The sequence below is a fragment of the Caloenas nicobarica genome, chromosome 18 (genome assembly GCF_036013445.1).
Source record: "Caloenas nicobarica isolate bCalNic1 chromosome 18, bCalNic1.hap1, whole genome shotgun sequence".
NCBI lineage: Eukaryota > Metazoa > Chordata > Aves > Columbiformes > Columbidae > Caloenas > Caloenas nicobarica.
In genome coordinates this window covers 12790354-12807987 of record NC_088262.1, presented here as the reverse complement: position 1 = coordinate 12807987, position 17634 = coordinate 12790354, and the positions used below count along the sequence as shown (strand labels likewise).

General features: G+C 44.4%; 1 protein-coding gene across 1 annotated transcript in view; it reads left to right on the top strand.

Annotated features, from left to right (window-relative positions):
* The window catches only part of MYH10 (myosin heavy chain 10), a 98802-nt gene extending 81855 nt beyond the window's left edge, over nucleotides 1-16947 (top strand). The window contains exons 26-41 of the mRNA XM_065647823.1: nucleotides 1207-1419; nucleotides 1521-1665; nucleotides 3079-3285; nucleotides 4676-4780; nucleotides 5880-6032; nucleotides 6369-6617; nucleotides 7129-7341; nucleotides 7815-8027; nucleotides 9289-9450; nucleotides 10849-10977; nucleotides 12172-12260; nucleotides 12498-12621; nucleotides 12729-12937; nucleotides 13753-13861; nucleotides 14231-14403; nucleotides 15295-16947. Coding sequence (XP_065503895.1) covers nucleotides 1207-1419; nucleotides 1521-1665; nucleotides 3079-3285; nucleotides 4676-4780; nucleotides 5880-6032; nucleotides 6369-6617; nucleotides 7129-7341; nucleotides 7815-8027; nucleotides 9289-9450; nucleotides 10849-10977; nucleotides 12172-12260; nucleotides 12498-12621; nucleotides 12729-12937; nucleotides 13753-13861; nucleotides 14231-14403; nucleotides 15295-15439 — 2638 coding nt within the window. The 3' untranslated portion in view covers nucleotides 15440-16947. The remainder of the gene's footprint in view (nucleotides 1-1206; nucleotides 1420-1520; nucleotides 1666-3078; nucleotides 3286-4675; nucleotides 4781-5879; nucleotides 6033-6368; nucleotides 6618-7128; nucleotides 7342-7814; nucleotides 8028-9288; nucleotides 9451-10848; nucleotides 10978-12171; nucleotides 12261-12497; nucleotides 12622-12728; nucleotides 12938-13752; nucleotides 13862-14230; nucleotides 14404-15294) is intronic.
* The last annotated feature ends 687 nt before the right edge of the window (nucleotides 16948-17634 follow it).

The following is a 17634-nucleotide window of genomic DNA, read 5'->3' as shown; positions in this document are numbered from 1 at the left end:
GGAATTCAGTGTGTTATCAGCATCTTTGCTCTACAAAACTGTAAGAAAAGAAGTTTTGCCAGAGTATAATAGTGTTTGGGCTCTGGAAGCTTTTTTAGTCTCCCAGTGTTCAGCCTCAGGAGGTAAAAAGCAGGTAATTCTCAGTGAGTCGTCTTCATAGAGTACTCACAGTGGTTGGATGAGAGATTGGCCAAGAGCCAGCAACGTGTGCTGGCAGCCCAGAGGCCAATTGTATCTTGGGCTGCATCACAAGGAGTGTGAGCAGCAGGTGGAGGGAAGGGATTCTGCCCCTCTGCTCCGCTCTGGTGAGACCCCACCTGCAGTGCTGGTCCTGCTCTGGGTCCTCAGCACAGGACACACATGGACCTGCTGGAGAGGGGCCAGAGGAGCCCCAGAAATGACCGGAGGCTGGAACAGCTCTGCTGGGAGGGCAGGCTGGGAGAGTTGGGGTGTTCAGCCTGAAGAAGGGAAGCTCCAGGGAGACCTTATTGCAGCCTTTCTGTACTTAAAAGGGGCCAATAAGAAAGATGAGGACAGACTTTTTGAGCAGGGCCTGTTGTGGTAGCATAAGGGTTGATGGTTTTAAACTAAAGGAGGGAGATTCAGGCTGGACATGAGGAAGAAATTGTTGGCCCTGAGGGTGGTGAGAGCCTGGCCCAGGTTGCCCAGATTGGTGGTGGATGAACCGTCCCTGGAGACATCCCAGGCCAGGCTGGACGGGGCTCTGAGCAACCTGAGCTGGTGCAGATGTTGCTGCTCGTGGCAGGGGTTGGACTTTGAAGATCCCTTCCAACCCAAACAATTCTATGATTAAGATTTCTGTGGTGGTCTTGCAGTCATATGTTATAAGATAAACACTTTTTGTATTTTTTTTGAGTTATGATCTATAATTTATCAAGAAGAGAAAATTGTACAGAATATGCATTTTGGGGGACAGTGTTGAGGTCTACAAAATTAGAATATTTGAATATAAACTTGAAAGCATGGTCATTCTGATAGCACATCTCTAGTACCTGGGGCAATGTGCCTGTCAGGATCTTGAGAATAACAGCAGTAGTGGTTTTCTATCTGAAGTTTTAGGTCTGTTTTATTATAGTGGAAAAGTTAAGATATCATTTATATACATAATTTAAATAACAATAGACTGTTACCAGAATAGATCTGAAGCTCTGAAATATCATTAACTGTTGTGCCTCTGTTTAACAGAGGTGATGAAGAAGCAGTTCAGAAAAACAATGCACTGAAAGTGATAAGAGAGTTGCAGGCTCAAATTGCAGAACTCCAGGAGGATCTGGAATCTGAGAAGGCATCACGCAACAAGGCAGAAAAGCAGAAAAGAGATTTAAGTGAAGAGTTGGAGGCTTTAAAAACTGAACTGGAAGATACCTTGGATACCACTGCAGCACAGCAAGAGCTGAGGTAGGATCACATGGATCTATAGGAATGTACAATTAAAATTCATCTTTGATTTACAAAAGACTAAAATGTTGATTTTTGGTAACTATTGGTGGTTCCTCTAGGACAAAACGAGAGCAGGAGGTGGCTGAGCTGAAGAAAGCAATTGAAGAGGAAACCAAAAACCATGAAGCACAGATCCAGGAAATCAGGCAGCGGCATGCTACTGCCCTGGAAGAGCTCTCTGAACAACTGGAACAGGCCAAAAGGGTGAGAAGAAATCAAATTACAGAAATACACTTTTCTGCTTCAGGACTTTTTAGAAGTAATGTAAGTGTTGTGGTCCCTTTTGCCGACATCTGCAGAGCTAAGCTGCAATTGCAACTCAATCAAATACATCATGCTGGTTTGAATATATTGCAACTACTAGTCTTGGCATCTGAAAAGCGTTCATTAGACTTGGAAACAGTGCACCTAGAGATAAATAATGCAGTACTTTGGTAGGAATTCTCCAGCAGCCCACGTGCTTATTTGGTGAAAAGCAGTTCTCTGCATGTGTGACCTACAGAACGCTTCCAAAGAAGGTAACTGTAGTGTCAGCGCTCACAAGTAACAAACTGTGAGTGCCAGTTGTGTACAACTTCTTCCACCCACCTTTAACTTCGTGCTTGTGCTGTGACCTCCAGTGCTCGATATCTGTCGAGCATCTTGCCAGTTTGCACAGCTGCATTTTGTTCTCTGGTAACCACTGCAGCGCGGGCAGGAGGAGACGCACCTGGATAGAATTGTTCCTACTAGTGTAGCTTCAGTGTCTTGTTCAAAAGTAAAATTATTCTAGCACTGCCAAAAAAACAATAACAAAAAAATATCTTTAGTTAGTGAAATTATAGTTTTGGTCGTTCACAAATGTATGCATGGACAGTTTATATACCATAGTAATATTTTTATGTAGGGAATACTTCACAAGCTTCCTTAGTTTAAAATACTAAGTGAGAAATGTAGTAGTTTAAGCTGGTGGAAATTATAGGTTATTTACCTGAAGATCTTATGCATGTCTTCTGCTCCTTATTCATTAAATATTCTCAGTAGGACCATGACAAGATGGAAAAATACCCTGCAATCTTAAACAAACGTCCTGTGATAAGGTGATGTCAGTTCTGGTATAGTAAGAATGGCACTTTAAACATCCCTTATGCCAATTATTAGTTTTTAAAAACCTTTTTGACAAATGTCAGTGCAGTGGTGAAAAACGCTTTGTTATGCACTTCCAGGCTGCTACGCCTACTAAAATCGAGGCAGCTTTAGTTGATATTTTTCGTTTTGTTTCTGGGAGATGAGCCGTGCTCATTGGTTTGTGGGCACATTCCTTCCTCCTTGCAGTGCTGCTCCAACAGTCGTTTCACAGCAGTGACATCTCAGATCATGTTGAATTCATAGAAATATCTTCTGGTCCTCACTCTTACCTGTGATATCTGAGAGTGGAATAACTTGCATTAATGTAGTTTTTTGGCTAATACACACAGAATTTTACATGGCAGCATTTTAAACACTCCCTATTTAAAACTTGCTGAGCACTTGTTTTATCTTTGAACTTGTAAACCCAATTTGCTAGATTAAATATTTTTAGCAGAAAACTTCAACATGTAACAAAGTGTTGAATTTATTTCCTTTTGTTTTTCCTAGTTTAAAGCCAACCTTGAAAAAAACAAGCAAGGCCTAGAGTCTGACAACAAGGAGTTAGCCTGTGAAGTGAAGGTCCTGCAGCAGGTCAAGGCAGAGTCTGAACATAAGAGGAAGAAGCTTGATGCTCAGGTGCAAGAGCTGACCGCAAAGGTCACAGAAGGAGAAAGACTGAGGGTGGAACTGGCGGAGAAAGCGAACAAGCTGCAGGTAAGGATATATGGAAGTCATAGAATCACAGAATCATTTTGGCTCAAGATCCTCGAGTCCAACCATTAACCCACCCCGGCACTAACCCATGTCCCTGAGAACCTCATCTCCACATCTGATCAACCCTTCCAGGGATGGTGACTCCAGCACTGCCCTGGGCAGCCTGTTCCAATGCCCCACAGCCCTTTGGGGAAGAAATTGTTCCCAGGATCCAACCTCAACCTCCCCTGGCACAACTTGAGGCCATTTCTTCCCATCCTATCACTTGTTACTCAGGAGCAGAGCCCAACCCGCCCCCTCCCAACTCCAACCTCCTTTCAGGCACTTGCCTCTGCAAGCAAGAAAGTCTCCCCTCAGCCTCCTGTTCTCCTAAACTGCTGAAAAATACACAAGAAAGTAAAAGCCATAAGCATATGCAGAAATGGTCAGGAGAAATTACTTTCAAAGTTGCAACTGGGTCTGTAGTTGATGTGGGAGATGATCTCAGTTGTGCACTCTCATGCTTGAGGGGCCTTAAATTGGTGATGTGCCTCAGGTGGAGATAACTGGACAGCCACGACATTAGTCCTGAACTTCTTGGACAATGTGAGAATTATAGTGGTTTATAAGTACATGGTTTCCCATCCTAGAGACCAAATCCTGTCGGAGGCTCTGCTGACAGCTGGCCTGCAGGTTTTTGGCTTGGATATTGGAATTGGGTCGAGCTCATTTGTAGGTGTGAGCAAAATTGTATTGATGGATGATAGCCACAGATTGCCTTTTGTGCTTCAAAACTGGGAGCTTGACAGGTGGGGACTGCAAGTGAAGGCCTTCTGAGAAATGGAGAACATGGATAAAGTGCAGTCAGGGCTGACTTTTAAACCACAGCAATGGGTACTTTATGTAAATCAAGCTAAAGTGCTTTAAAAGGGAATGGCCCAGTTCTTTTTGGGCAAAGCTTTTCAGGCAGGCTCTCACTGTATATACAAGTAGCATAACCTTAAATAGTGAGAGTTGGCACCTGGCAGAAACCTTTTCTCTTGCAGTGATGCTTTAAACCCAGCTGCCACCCTGATAATCCCTGAATTAATAGTCCTGGAAAATATATGGTCCTAAAATTAAATATAGCATTTGAGTATGAATGCAGATATTGGAACGACATGCTCTGCTAAATATCATGCCTAACTCTTGTTGTGTTATGCCCTGAAGTTCAAGATTGACAGCCAACTTAAAGTTTCTAATGAAACCTCAGTATTTTTAGCTTGTTGTATCTCTGCACTGGCATCTGTTGTTGCCTTGCCACACCTGGAATTTGTTGAGGTTTGATGTTCTGCAGTTCCAGCTCCCGGTGGGACGCAGGCATGGCCGTAGTCAGCCACACGTCATTACCTTTCAACTCCTTCCTTTTCAGAACGAGTTGGATAATGTCTCGAGTCTCCTGGAAGAAGCAGAGAAGAAAGGCATCAAGTTTGCCAAGGATGCGGCTAGTTTGGAATCTCAGCTTCAGGATACACAGGTGTGTGTGCAGAGAAGCCTGAACTTTGCACTGAAGCTTTCTTCCTCATTGAAATGCGAACTGCATAACAGAAAATACATTTTCATTCATGGTTTGGAAAGTCCCTTGGGTAGAAGCTGTATTTCATATTGAAGTCTGTAGTGAAATGCAGTGTATAATGACTGCTCAGCTAGGTGTGGAGCCAATTCTTCATTATTTAAGATTCAATGCTTGTAGGCTTTCAGTTCCTCTTTTATTTCTTTGTCTCTGTGGGAGATAAGTATATAAGTATTCTACTTTCCAAGTAGAATGTTAATGTAAATAAGGTCCTTGGGGTATATGAAAGGCATGAGGGACAATACTCTGTCTTTTACTGACAGCTTAAGTTCTTCAAACCGCCAGTGTTTATTTGGAGTTAAATCATGCAGCTTTGTGCATGTATTCATCAATTAAAGGTACTCTTTTTTTTTTTTCCTGTATAGAAGTGCTAATGGTGACTACTTGAATAAGGTTAATCATAATTGGAGAGGTCTGTGGGGAACAGGATGGGTGGTTACACCTTTCATTAGTTTCTGTTATGGCAGAAGTTTCCACTGCTTAATTACAGCTCTCTGTAAACTGGCCTTTACCTTCACGCGATGCAGCAAGACTTGGAAATGTGCTGCCGTTGCAGGATTTGCTGCTATGTATTCTTCCCAGGTGGTTTAAAATAGGGACTCTATCTGCTTATCTGAAAGAAAAGTAAATTTTGAAGGTGACTTCTATACTTCTTTAATGATGGAAAAGTATCATCCACTAACTTGTAGAACAGACAGTGGCATGGATTCCCTGATCAGAAATACACTTTTTAAGTGTATTATTATTATTAAGTGTATTATTATTATTATACACTTTTTAAGTGTATATACCATTTTTTAAGGTTTAAGTGTGCCCATAATGACTGATCAGTGGCTTTTTGAGGACTCAGATGTCTACATAAGCATGTCCTTGTACAAAAATGCTGTAAGAAAAATTACCAAAGCTGAAACTCCATACAGAGTAATGGAGGATGGGAGCCCGAGGCCCCAGATAACACACACTGAACCAAACTGAACTTGGAATGTGCCTGTTGGTGTAACAGGAGCTGCTGCAGGAAGAAACGCGCCAGAAACTCAACCTGAGCAGTAGGATCAGGCAGCTGGAGGAGGAAAAGAACAACCTGCAAGAGCAGCAGGAGGAGGAGGAGGAGGCCAGAAAGAACTTGGAAAAGCAGATGCTCGCCTTGCAGTCTCAGGTAAGCTGTTGGAAATGGCAGGACTCCGTAAGACCTACACGTTCCAGGTGAGATGAACTGGTGTCCCAAACATGTTGCAAAAATATCATGTAATTTGCACATGTACTAGACCAGATTTTGGAAGCAATTTTCCTGTGGTCTTTCTCCATTGCAATAATGACTAGTACAACCAGCTGCAGTGGGCTGGACTTCGCCCTGCTTGGTATCCTACTAGCTCACAATTTTTGTGTTACTTTAGCAATAACATCTATTTCTGGTTTTGTGTTTTGGACCTGATGCCTTTCTTTCCTTCTCCTGATGCACTAAGGAACATTATTTTCTTTTATTAAATTTCAGTTGGCTGATGCTAAGAAAAAGGTAGATGATGACTTGGGAACCATTGAAGGCTTGGAGGAAAATAAGAAGAAATTACTGAAGGACATGGAGTCCTTAAGCCAGCGCCTAGAGGAGAAGGCAATGGCTTACGACAAACTGGAAAAGACAAAGAATCGCCTGCAGCAAGAGCTGGATGACTTGATGGTGGATCTAGATCATCAGCGCCAGATTGTTTCTAACTTGGAGAAAAAGCAGAAGAAGTTTGATCAGGTAGTCTAGTTTCCTGTCATCTTGCTGTTTTCTGTGATTTTTAAATAACATCTTGTTTATATTGTTACTGCATAAATGAGCCTAGAGACTGTGGTTATTGATAAATCTTTTGTAAGCAGCTTAGCCATCGTTAAGAGTAATCTCTCACTTATAATTTCAGTGAGGTAAATGCCAGCTTTGAGTCTTGTTAGACCAAGTAATAAGCTCTTCATATACAAAAAGGAAATTATATTGGAACAAAAACTTAGGAGTATTATTGTAATGTGAAGACTAAAAGATAGCAATAATATAGAACTTATGTAATCCTGATTAGTAGCTTGCTTTCCTCATCTCATCCCAGAGTAGCTGTAGTTGGTTTCTTACTAGCACTTTGATCAAGATCGAGAGACTGGATGGCTTCTGGAGGCCAGTTAGACTTCAAGCATTAACCACTTCATTGACTGAAACACCTGAGGCAGGAAGGACCCAATTATAGAACTTATGAGATGGATTAATTATTTCTTATGTTCAGATGCTGGCGGAAGAAAAGAACATCTCTGCCAGATATGCAGAGGAAAGAGATCGTGCGGAAGCAGAAGCAAGGGAGAAGGAAACCAAAGCGCTGTCTCTGGCTCGGGCTTTGGAAGAAGCCCTGGAAGCTAAGGAAGAATTTGAAAGACAAAACAAACAGTTGCGTGCAGATATGGAAGACTTAATGAGTTCTAAAGATGATGTGGGCAAAAATGTAAGTACGTTTCCACATTTTGTTTTGCTATATACTGCATAGGCAATAACACAGGAAAACTCCCTGGTTGGAGGAGTATACTTGACACAAAACTATGTTTTGAAGCTGATTTATAGCTCAAAATTCTGGAGGAATTAAAGCTCAGAATAAAGGGGTCTTTATTAACATCAAGCCACTTCAAAAGATGTGAAGACCTGGAGAGCCAAAGCTGCTTGGCCAGATGACTAATGGCACCTGCAACTCGATTTAAGAGCTTGTCTCACTACTAATTTTCTCTGTGACATTACACAGCTCATCTCTCCTGTCATCTGCGACAGGCTTAGAGATGCTGCTCTGCCTGCTCTAATTCATTGTCCGATTCTGAGCATCACAAAATGTAGTGTACGGGTTCATATAATGTCTTATTTTGCTGTTAAAAACCGCCGATGTTGAGATACCTGAAGCAGAGGGTCTGATTAATGTTTGTGGCTTAGGTCCATGAGCTGGAGAAGTCAAAGAGAACTTTAGAGCAACAGGTTGAAGAGATGAGGACTCAGCTGGAGGAACTGGAAGATGAACTGCAGGCCACAGAAGATGCGAAGCTTCGTTTGGAGGTGAACATGCAAGCTATGAAAGCCCAGTTTGAGAGAGATCTGCAAGCCAGAGATGAACAGAACGAAGAGAAAAAACGGATGCTGGTGAAACAAGTATGTCTGTTTTGCTCAACTTCATAGCGAGAGGGGTGTGAGGTTCTTTTGCCAAAGCTCTGTGGCTTCGGTGATAACTTTCGACCAGAAAAATAAAATTCTTTACTTTAAGATCCTGTCTTGTAGAAATCCCAAGCACTAATCTTTGCAAGAACAGGTCTTGTTGAGGACAGACCACTGTCAGCTTAGTGTTAGTCGTCCAAAAACACTCCACATGCAAGCAGAGGTCGGACTGTTGCTGTGCGGGTGTGTTTCAAGGACAGGGATTTGTTATTTGGACTTTCGAGCCCATTTTATTTGATGTCCAGGAGCAAATCCATGGATGCCAAGATAGACTGTAATTAAGTGAACAGTTTCCTAAATGAAAATTGTGGCATGTTCCAGGTTTGCCTGACTTGAGAATTCTAGTAACACAAAGCAGATCAGAAGAGACCAAGGAAATGCCTTTAAAATTTCATGCTTTGAAAAGATGGGTCTAAAGATTAAGCTTTGAGGAAAAAACACCAAATATTTCAAGATTTATCACAAGAAAAAAATGTAAAATTACAAAGAATCGAAGATATAGAGATCTTTTAGAAATAAGCATGGGCCTGGAGGGCTTTTGAAGTTCACTGCAATGCAAAATTGCTATTATCTTGCACTGGACAAGAGCTCTTGGACCCAGCATAAGGAGGGAGGCTAGCTTCAAAACAGGAATATATTCTTCCCTGTTGGTAACCTGGGGCATTTCTGGCTCAGTTTTATTTTTGCGTGTTTGGCTTAATTCATGTTGGCTTCTTTTTGGGAAGAAAAAAAAAGGTAGTTGGTGTATAAATGCTGGTAGCATGGTTGTTTGAAAGGGAATTATTTCTTTTTCTTTTTTTTTTTTTGCCTGGAGAAAATGAGGTGATTATATTTCTTATTTTCCTCTTAATGGTTCAATCAGAATTAGCGACATCTGCCCCAGAGCGACACTTAAATGTGGACAGATATGCTGGGGAAGAAGCTGATCACTAAGCAGCTGAACAGATGAAATGGAAATGCTTCAGTTGCTGAGTTATTGTCTTTATTTTCCTTTTTGTCAGCTCGGAGATCTCTGCTTCCAATTTGTGGGTTTGTTTTTGCCATCTACAGCGTCTGCCCGTGTAGCTTGTGTTCTGTAGTCTTTTCCAATTGAGTCATGTTAATTCTGCAAAGGCCTTTTGGAGTCACTGACCATTCTCTTAGGATTTTGTTTGCTCCGTTCCTGGAACTGAGCCTGTTAAATGCCTCGATTTCCCAGGTGCGAGAGCTGGAGGCAGAACTTGAAGACGAGCGCAAACAGAGAGCTCTGGCCGTGGCGGCCAAGAAGAAAATGGAGATGGACCTGAAAGACCTGGAAGGTCAGATAGAAACTGCCAACAAGGCTCGAGATGAAGCGATCAAACAGCTCCGGAAGCTCCAGGTAGGCACAGCTCACCCGCTGAGCTGCTCTCAATCCTGCTGACAGTCTGTCCAGGGTGCTGCTTTGCATTAAATATTAAAACATCAGTAGTGTGAAGGCAAGAGGGGGATGAGACTTTACTGACGTATGTCATAGTGCCTGGCCTGAACTTCTCACCTGCTCAAAACTCCTCTTGTCCTTTTGTTGGTAAGGAGTTAATACTTTTATTCAGTAGTCATCTTTTTCTTTATTTCAACACTTTGCATAAGGATTTGCTGAGTATTGCTTTCCAGGCTGCATTTTTTAAATTTATGGTTATTTGTATCATTGAATTTACTGATTTGAGCTTGGCTCTTGCTCATTGCTGCTTCCTTAAGTCAAACTTCTTAAGGCATCTTCAGCCAAAAATTCTCCAGAGAAAAAGGAGTCATCAATTTTAGCTGCTTTTAAAAATCTCCAAGATGCTCATTCTTTTTAGTTTGGCAAGAAAAAACAGTCCTTGTGTCACTCCCAGAAAAATATTCAACATTTGGTAGAGTTCATTTTTGCCAATAATCTTCAGTGCCACGGCCCAAAACTGCAGGAGCATGAGGCTGTGGCAAGACCATGTAAAGCACATGACAAATTAAATTGCCTTTCTGCCCCGTCCACTTTATTCTTGGGCAATCATGCTTCAAATCCTCCTCTGGCTGAATAAGGGCAGCTCCTCAGCCCTGGCAGAGGAGGGAGCACAAATTAAAGCAAAAAAGGCTGGTTCCCAGCAGCACCCACCTCTTCAGTGCAAGGGGCTGGGACAGCTGGGAGTTCACACCCCATCTCTGGGCACTTCCATCCAAGCACCCGAAATAAGTGAGCAGTGGATTCTAAAGATGTAGGTACAACTGAAATGGCATTTCTCCAACTAACTTACTCCTTCAGCATCTCAAACTTGTGCAGGTTAAGATCTCAGCCTGTGTTAACAGCGTTTCCCAAGGGAAGCATCGGTTTGTGCTGCTGGGTGTGCAGAACGGTGCCGCCTCTTACTTCTGCATGGAAAACAGTTTCTTACCTTGCATACTTGCAACAAGATTTTGGTGGATTTAAGTACATCTTTTTATAAGTCATTCCAAGAGCTTTACCTCTCCATCAGTTTAGGACAAATGTGAGCAGCTCTTCAGTGGAGTTGTTTGCTACAAGAACTAGACTGGCTAAATGAAGTCTTACAATGTGATATTTCTGACAAGGAATTGGGCGATGGAAGGATGAGAAAATGACGTTTCACTATGGAAATAAGAACTGAAAATGCATTTAAGTGGAATGAAGCCACTTTGGGAGGAAGGCCTTACTTCTTGAGGGCCAAAATGCTTCAGAGCTACTAATAAATGTTGTGATTGTCCTAATGCAGCAAGGCTTTTTCTTTCCCCTGCTTGCCAACCGCAGGCTCAGATGAAAGATTACCAGCGGGAGCTGGAAGAAGCCCGCGCGTCCAGAGATGAGATCTTCGCGCAGTCCAAAGAGAGTGAAAAGAAGCTCAAAGGTCTCGAAGCAGAAATACTCCAGCTCCAAGAGGTGAGATTGAAATCCAAGAAATTGGTTTTTCATCCTAGAGTGCGGTGAAGATCAGTGAATAAAAAAGGTAAAAAGCAAACTCGTAAGTTGAACAGAGAAATGCAAACCAGGAGAACCTTCTTTTCCTCTCCATCCCGGGTCGTTAGTGAACTTCTTATGGCTTTGTAGGAATCATTCTGGTAGTCTGGACTTCATTTCTGTATCAGGTAGCAGGAAAGCTTTACTGCTGCTTGAACGGGCTTGAGGCCTTGCTCAAGTCTGCAAAGTGGTTCGAGAGCCTGCAAGGTGCAGTGCACAGTGTCAGGACTAAAACTGATTATTGGAAATATATAAAAACCTAACAATCTCCCCAGTGCCTCAGTGGAACATTTAAGTCTGTGGAGGTTTCTCTCTCTGCCCTCTCAGGTCCTCATCCCTTACTCTTACGGGCACGTGTACCCTCGTTGTTGACGGTTTATGTAAGAGCTCTAGGTCCTGCTACATGTCCCTTATCTCCTGTTATCTGCCTCAAGGTAGATCAGCAGAATTGCTTTGCGTGAGGGACTTGCCTCTGTTTTGTCCTGTATTTGCTGCAGACCGAAGTCTGAAGCAATTACTCCCATTTCACTACATTTACTGTTTGAGATTTACAGATAACCTATGATTTACTAGAGCTTCTCCATGTCTTGCTTTTGTGGACTTTAAACTCGTCAGTCCTGCACTTGCAGCGCAAGTTCCTGGGTGTTTCTGACACTTTGTATGGATTTATAATATGAATTCAGTGCCATTTATACTGTTGTGCTAAAGCTTTTATTTTCTATACTTGCATTCATGCTGTGTACTCTGTAAGAATTTTAAAAAGTCACTTAATTTAGTGCCCACTTTACACTGAATGTGTGTGTTAGTGTGTGACAGAATGGTTTTCTCCTGCTGTTTAGGGCCTGGATATTACTGATCTTCACGGATTTTTTGCCTTAACTTTGTGCAAGGAACACTTCAGGGACAGCGAGAAGTAAATCCGTTGTAGTTGTGTGGCAGTTAAGGGGCGAAATATCAAGATGCTGTGTCCTGCTTCTACAGCTGTTGCTTTTGCTTATCCATGAAAAGACCTTGGGGATATCACTTAATCTCCCAGAAGTTATTAGAAGGCTAAATTGTTTGCAGAAGTTTGGAGATTCCTAATGCTGTAACAAATCTTTCCCTAAACCTTCCCAGGAGTTCGCTGCGTCCGAAAGAGCCCGTCGTCACGCTGAGCAGGAAAGGGATGAACTGGCTGATGAGATCGCAAACAGCGCTTCAGGAAAGTGAGTGGTCAAATGTATTAATTGTCCATCTGAAGAACTTCAGGCACCAGCAGCTGTAGTTCTGGGTAGTCTGCTTGCAAATTCTGTATTGACCTGTGTTCACAATAAAAATTCCATGTCGTTATGATGAGAACTGGTGACACCGTAGCTACTCATGGCAATTTGCAATGCCTAAAGTATCAGAAGCAAACTAGCCAGCAGCCAGAACGTGTCTTGACCCAAATACTCCCTTCCTAGGTCAGCACTGCTGGATGAGAAGCGCCGGCTGGAAGCTCGAATTGCACAGTTGGAGGAAGAGCTGGAGGAAGAGCAGAGCAACATGGAGCTTCTCAATGAGCGGTTCCGAAAGACCACACTGCAGGTGAACCCGTTGTTGACACTCTTAGAGGGACAGTTTGTGTGTCAGTGTGAGGTTACATGGAGGTGCTGAACAGCACCAAGTGATCTTCTATTCTTCTCCTCTGAAAGGTTGACACGCTTAATTCAGAACTGGCTGGGGAGCGGAGTGCTGCCCAGAAGAGTGAGAATGCACGGCAGCAGCTGGAAAGGCAGAACAAAGAGCTGAAAGCCAAACTGCAGGAACTGGAGGGGTCTGTGAAGTCAAAGTTCAAGGCAACAATTTCTGCTCTAGAAGCCAAGATTGTGCAGCTAGAAGAACAGCTGGAGCAGGAAGCCAAGTAAGGAAAAATTCTGTTTGCCTTGTCAGTTGAAAGTCTGAAACCTCTATGCTTTAAGTTTTTGTAGGGGTGAGATGTGAGCTTACAGCGCAGGCATTGGGGTTTATTATCTAGAAACCTACTGTTTAGGGCACACATTTAATGAGACAGCTGTAAAGTAATTGGGAGGTTTCAGAATCTGTTTGTAACTGAAACCGCTGAATTAACTCTTGAAGATGGATATGTTGACTGGCAGTGCCGGGATCCACAAGGTGCTGCAGAAGTTTCTTGAGATGAGACAAAACATCCCCTTGAGACACCTGGTCCCTGGGTAGAGGAAGCAAGTTGACCAGTTTAGGTGTGATAGCGTCGGTTTGTGGAGATGAATCCTGTGCTCTGCAGAAGTCCCTCCTTGCTGTCTGGGTCCTCCAAGTAGTTTTTGATTTTTTAGCTATCTCTCCTAGAATCTGAAGGGAGCCTGGCTTTTATCACCATCTCCATTCTTTTTGTGCTTTTGGCTCTGCAAGAGCACTGTGTTACTGGTCAGCAATAGCTTTACAGCTGCTCTGTTCGGTCTCGTTGTGAAAAAGCACCTTCTTGGCCCTCTTTTTAGCCTGCACCACATGCTGCTTCAGTGGTAACATTTCACGTGTGCAAAGCTGCGTCCCAGCCGACCACCAGCACATCAGAGCTGTGTGGGTTCTGTTGGTGGAGACAGGCACGTTAAGAGGACTCAAGTATCAGTTACGCGGTGAGGCAAGAGCCTTTCGGAAAGGACAGGCCTCGTGTTCCTTGCCTTTAACTACCAGGACAAATGATGGCTTTTGTTATTCTAGGGAAAGAGCAGCTGCGAACAAACTGGTTCGTCGTACAGAGAAGAAATTGAAAGAAGTCTTCATGCAGGTGGAGGACGAGCGTCGACATGCAGACCAGTACAAGGAGCAGGTAGGTGGAGGGGCTGAGTTTTTGAGGCCTTTTTCTCAGAAAAAAACCAAAACTATACTTTGTGTAGAAAGGGCTTAAGAAGCACGTTAGTAAAAAGATCTAAGGTCATTTTTCTTGATGCCTAAACTGGTAGAGCAGTTCTCAGCAGTCAAACCCCCGGTGCTGGCTATGGTGTGATGGTCTGTTCTGTGTCCTGCTCTCCCAGCCCCAGGAGCTCTGCATTGTTTCCAGGAGCGCAGGCTGGTGTCCGCAGCGGGGCTGATGGTTCGTCTCCCTGTGGATGGGTGGGGAGGACGGGGGCCTGAGCTCACCCGGTCCTGGGGCTGCAGCTGTCTGGTGCAATCCTGAGGACCTGCTTCGGTGTTTTAGATGGAAAAGGCAAACGCCAGAATGAAGCAGCTCAAACGCCAGCTGGAAGAGGCTGAAGAAGAAGCCACACGTGCAAATGCTTCCCGACGTAAACTGCAGCGTGAGCTGGACGATGCCACAGAGGCCAACGAGGGCCTGAGCCGGGAGGTCAGCACCCTGAAGAACAGGCTACGGTGAGTGGTGGCAGCGGGCGGGGGTTTCCCAAGCCCTCATGTGTCCACTGACAGTCTCTGTAACGCGGCCCTGGGGAGCTCCCAGCTCTGGAACTGCAGAAGCAGAGCTGCTGACGTTAGGGAATGGGTCAGACTGGAGTCTACAGAGAACTGCTGACTGAGCCTGATGGTGGTAACGAGGAAGCTGTCGGACCAGAAGGATATTCCTGACAAGTCTTGAGCCTGGACTCTTTGGAGCTCATGTTGGCAGGTTCCCTCGGACTGTCAGTTCAGTGCAGCTGTAGGTAAACACAACAGAGACAACTCAGTTGTGCTTTCCCGTGGCTGGTAAATCCCTTGTTTCCTGACCCACCTGGTGGGAGCGTTCCAGACTTTCCTTGAGAGCTCTGTCAGAGATCGGGGTCTGTATCGAGTGTGGGTGGGAGTCAGCAATGGTGAGGCTGTGGCAGAACAAAAACCATCTGGACAGGGAGAGCAGCTGAGCTGGTGGGCTTGGAGGAAGGAAGGGAGGGGTGCAGTGCAGCGCTTGGCAAATGAGCAGCCAATGTTGGTTTGGGTTGGTTGTTTTTTCTTTTTAGAGAACCTGCTCTGTTTAGTGCTTGGTCTGTGCTTGGTGCTTGCACAGACAATATTTTAAGTTACTTGGGACTTGCCAGATTAAGGTGATTCCTAAGCAGGAATACCAGAGTACCAGAACGTGTTTGCAAGCAGCGTGCTGACCCCTTGGTCAGAGTGGGGGTTTCAAAATGCCACATGTGGAATTTCCCCTGGCGGGGCTGGGAACTGAGTTCCCCAGGAGATTAGTGGGGACTTCCAGGGGTGGCCACCAGTGCAGAGACTGGGCTGCGAGATGTGACATGTTGGCACTCACTGTCTGTTCCTTGTTTGCAGGAGAGGGGGGCCCATCACCTTCTCCTCGAGCCGCTCTGGGAGACGCCAGCTGCACATCGAAGGGGCCTCTCTGGAGCTCTCGGACGATGACGCGGAGAGCAAAGGCAGCGACGTGAATGAAGCGCAGCCGGCCCCTGCTGAGTAGAGCCCAGTCACACCATTTGCATGCAGAGACCTGTACACAACAGTCGGCAGGACGAAGGGATGTTCTCGACCACCAAACTGCCTTGTGGCCCTAAACCTGCCTTATGGAACGTCAGCATGCTACAAGGTTATTGTCATAGGTCAGCTATGTCTTAAGGCTCTCCAGCCTCACCATATGTACCCTGCTTCAGATATAGGTACAACTGCTTTTTTTTATATATCGTAAACAAAATGAGATCATCTCTGTTCAGTGCATCTCTTTTCCAGATACTCATTGTAAAGCCATTTTCTAAAGCATCATGTGAAGGATGAAACTTTTTTTTTTTTTTATCAATCCAGAAACTTCATTCCCAGAGGGCAGGTGGTTGGGACAGGCCCGTTGTCATGACTATGCATGCTGTGTCAGTCAGACATACTTCCATTTCTGCTGTGCTCAGGCAGCCCTGGGCTGTGGTGAGTCTGTTGGATCATTGAAGACCAAACCGCACCTGTGTCTCTCTTTTCTCCTAATTATTGTGATCTGCACACAATCAGCAAGTGAACTGTGAAAAAAAGGCCTTGGGAAGTGTTAGAGGGAAATGTAGGGATGAGTGAGTTAGTGTCCATTTTTAACCTGAAATATCATTTTGAAGTGTTCTTGGCACCTGCATCATCAGTTTAGTGTTCATGCAGTATAGGCAAGCCGAGACAGCGTCACCGTTCCTCATCTGTACAGTTGCTGCTGCCGCCATGCCCCACAGATCTCTGTATATATTCAGGCTGGTATAATGTGAACACCAGTGGGAAATAAATGTACATCACAGGCTAAATTAATTTATTAATTTATGGCTGAGTCAGTCTTCAGGACATGGAGCTGAGCGGCTGCACTGTGAGCTGAGGCTTTGGCAGCAGCTCAGCAGCCAGCCTGGTGTCACTGGGGCAGGGGCAGCGTGGGCTCATGGGGAGCCCGCGATTACGGGGTTCAGCGATGGGGGTTGCCTGCCTATAAGTTAACATGCCAGTGGATGTGAATCCTTTTTTTTTTTTCCTGTTGTTTTGTTGTTGTGTGTTGGTTTTTGTTTTGTTTTTTTTAATTTTGAACAGTATTACACTGAGTAGTTAGCATTCCTTTTTGTTTAAATAGCTGACAAACTGACATTACAGAAAGTGCCTTAGACACTACAGTACTAAGACAATGTTACATATATAATTTGCCTATATAACAATGATTTAATGTATTAATTTTGACTGTGCTTCATATCACGTACCTTTCTAGTCCAAGTGGTATTGATATTAGTGACAATGAATCAGTGTTAACTAGGAAACTTCCTCTGCCACATCCTCAAAAACCATGGATTTCCTTTTTTGGTTAAAAGCTTTAACATCTGTTGCAAAGGTTTTGTTGTGTGTGGATATTTTTAATCAAACTGGCTGTTGACCACCAGGCATCTGACTGCAGATATCTTGTTTTCTTGTATACCCATATTTCTAGACAATGATTTTTGTAAGACAATAAATTTATTCATGATAGATGTGGCCGCCTGCTCTGTTTACTTACCGGAAGAGCTATCTCCTGAGGCTGGCATAGACCTTAATAAACAAGAATATGACTGGAAGCTGCCTTTTCTTTTCTTCCTCTTTTGTTTGGGGTATTTTTTCCTTTTATTTTGACCAAAATAGAGCCAGCTCAGGAGCCTCATGCTGCCTTCAGTCCTGCAGCACAGACATGTTTCTGCACTTACCAGGCTCTGGGCTTTGTTCTGAGCAGTTGAATTTCCCATTTTGGGTGTCCAGCTGTGCAGAACCTGCTCTGACAGCGGGTTTCAGGGGAGGCTCGTGGAAAACTGTGGCACCAGCACCCTGATCCCTGCTGGGCTGCAGCGCTGGGCGGAGGGGCACAAGGGTGGACCAGCACCCGGCGGGAGGGGAGTTAAAAAGGCAAAGAGGGAAGAGAAGTGGAGCAGAGAGCGGGGCTTGGGGAGAAATTGCTGCCCCAGGCTCTTCCCTAAATCCAGTCTTGATGCGGCTGAGCTGTCAGTGCCTGGAGCAAAGGCTGCAGCTGGGGAGGGTGTTTGCTCAGCCCTGGGTCCAGCAGCAGCTGCTCCTTGTGCACAACTCGAATGAAGGAGCAACACTCTGAGTGTGGCAGCACAGAGCAGTACTGTCACCCCCTCCCTGCGCAGCCTGACAAAATACAGCCACCATTTCTTCAAAATC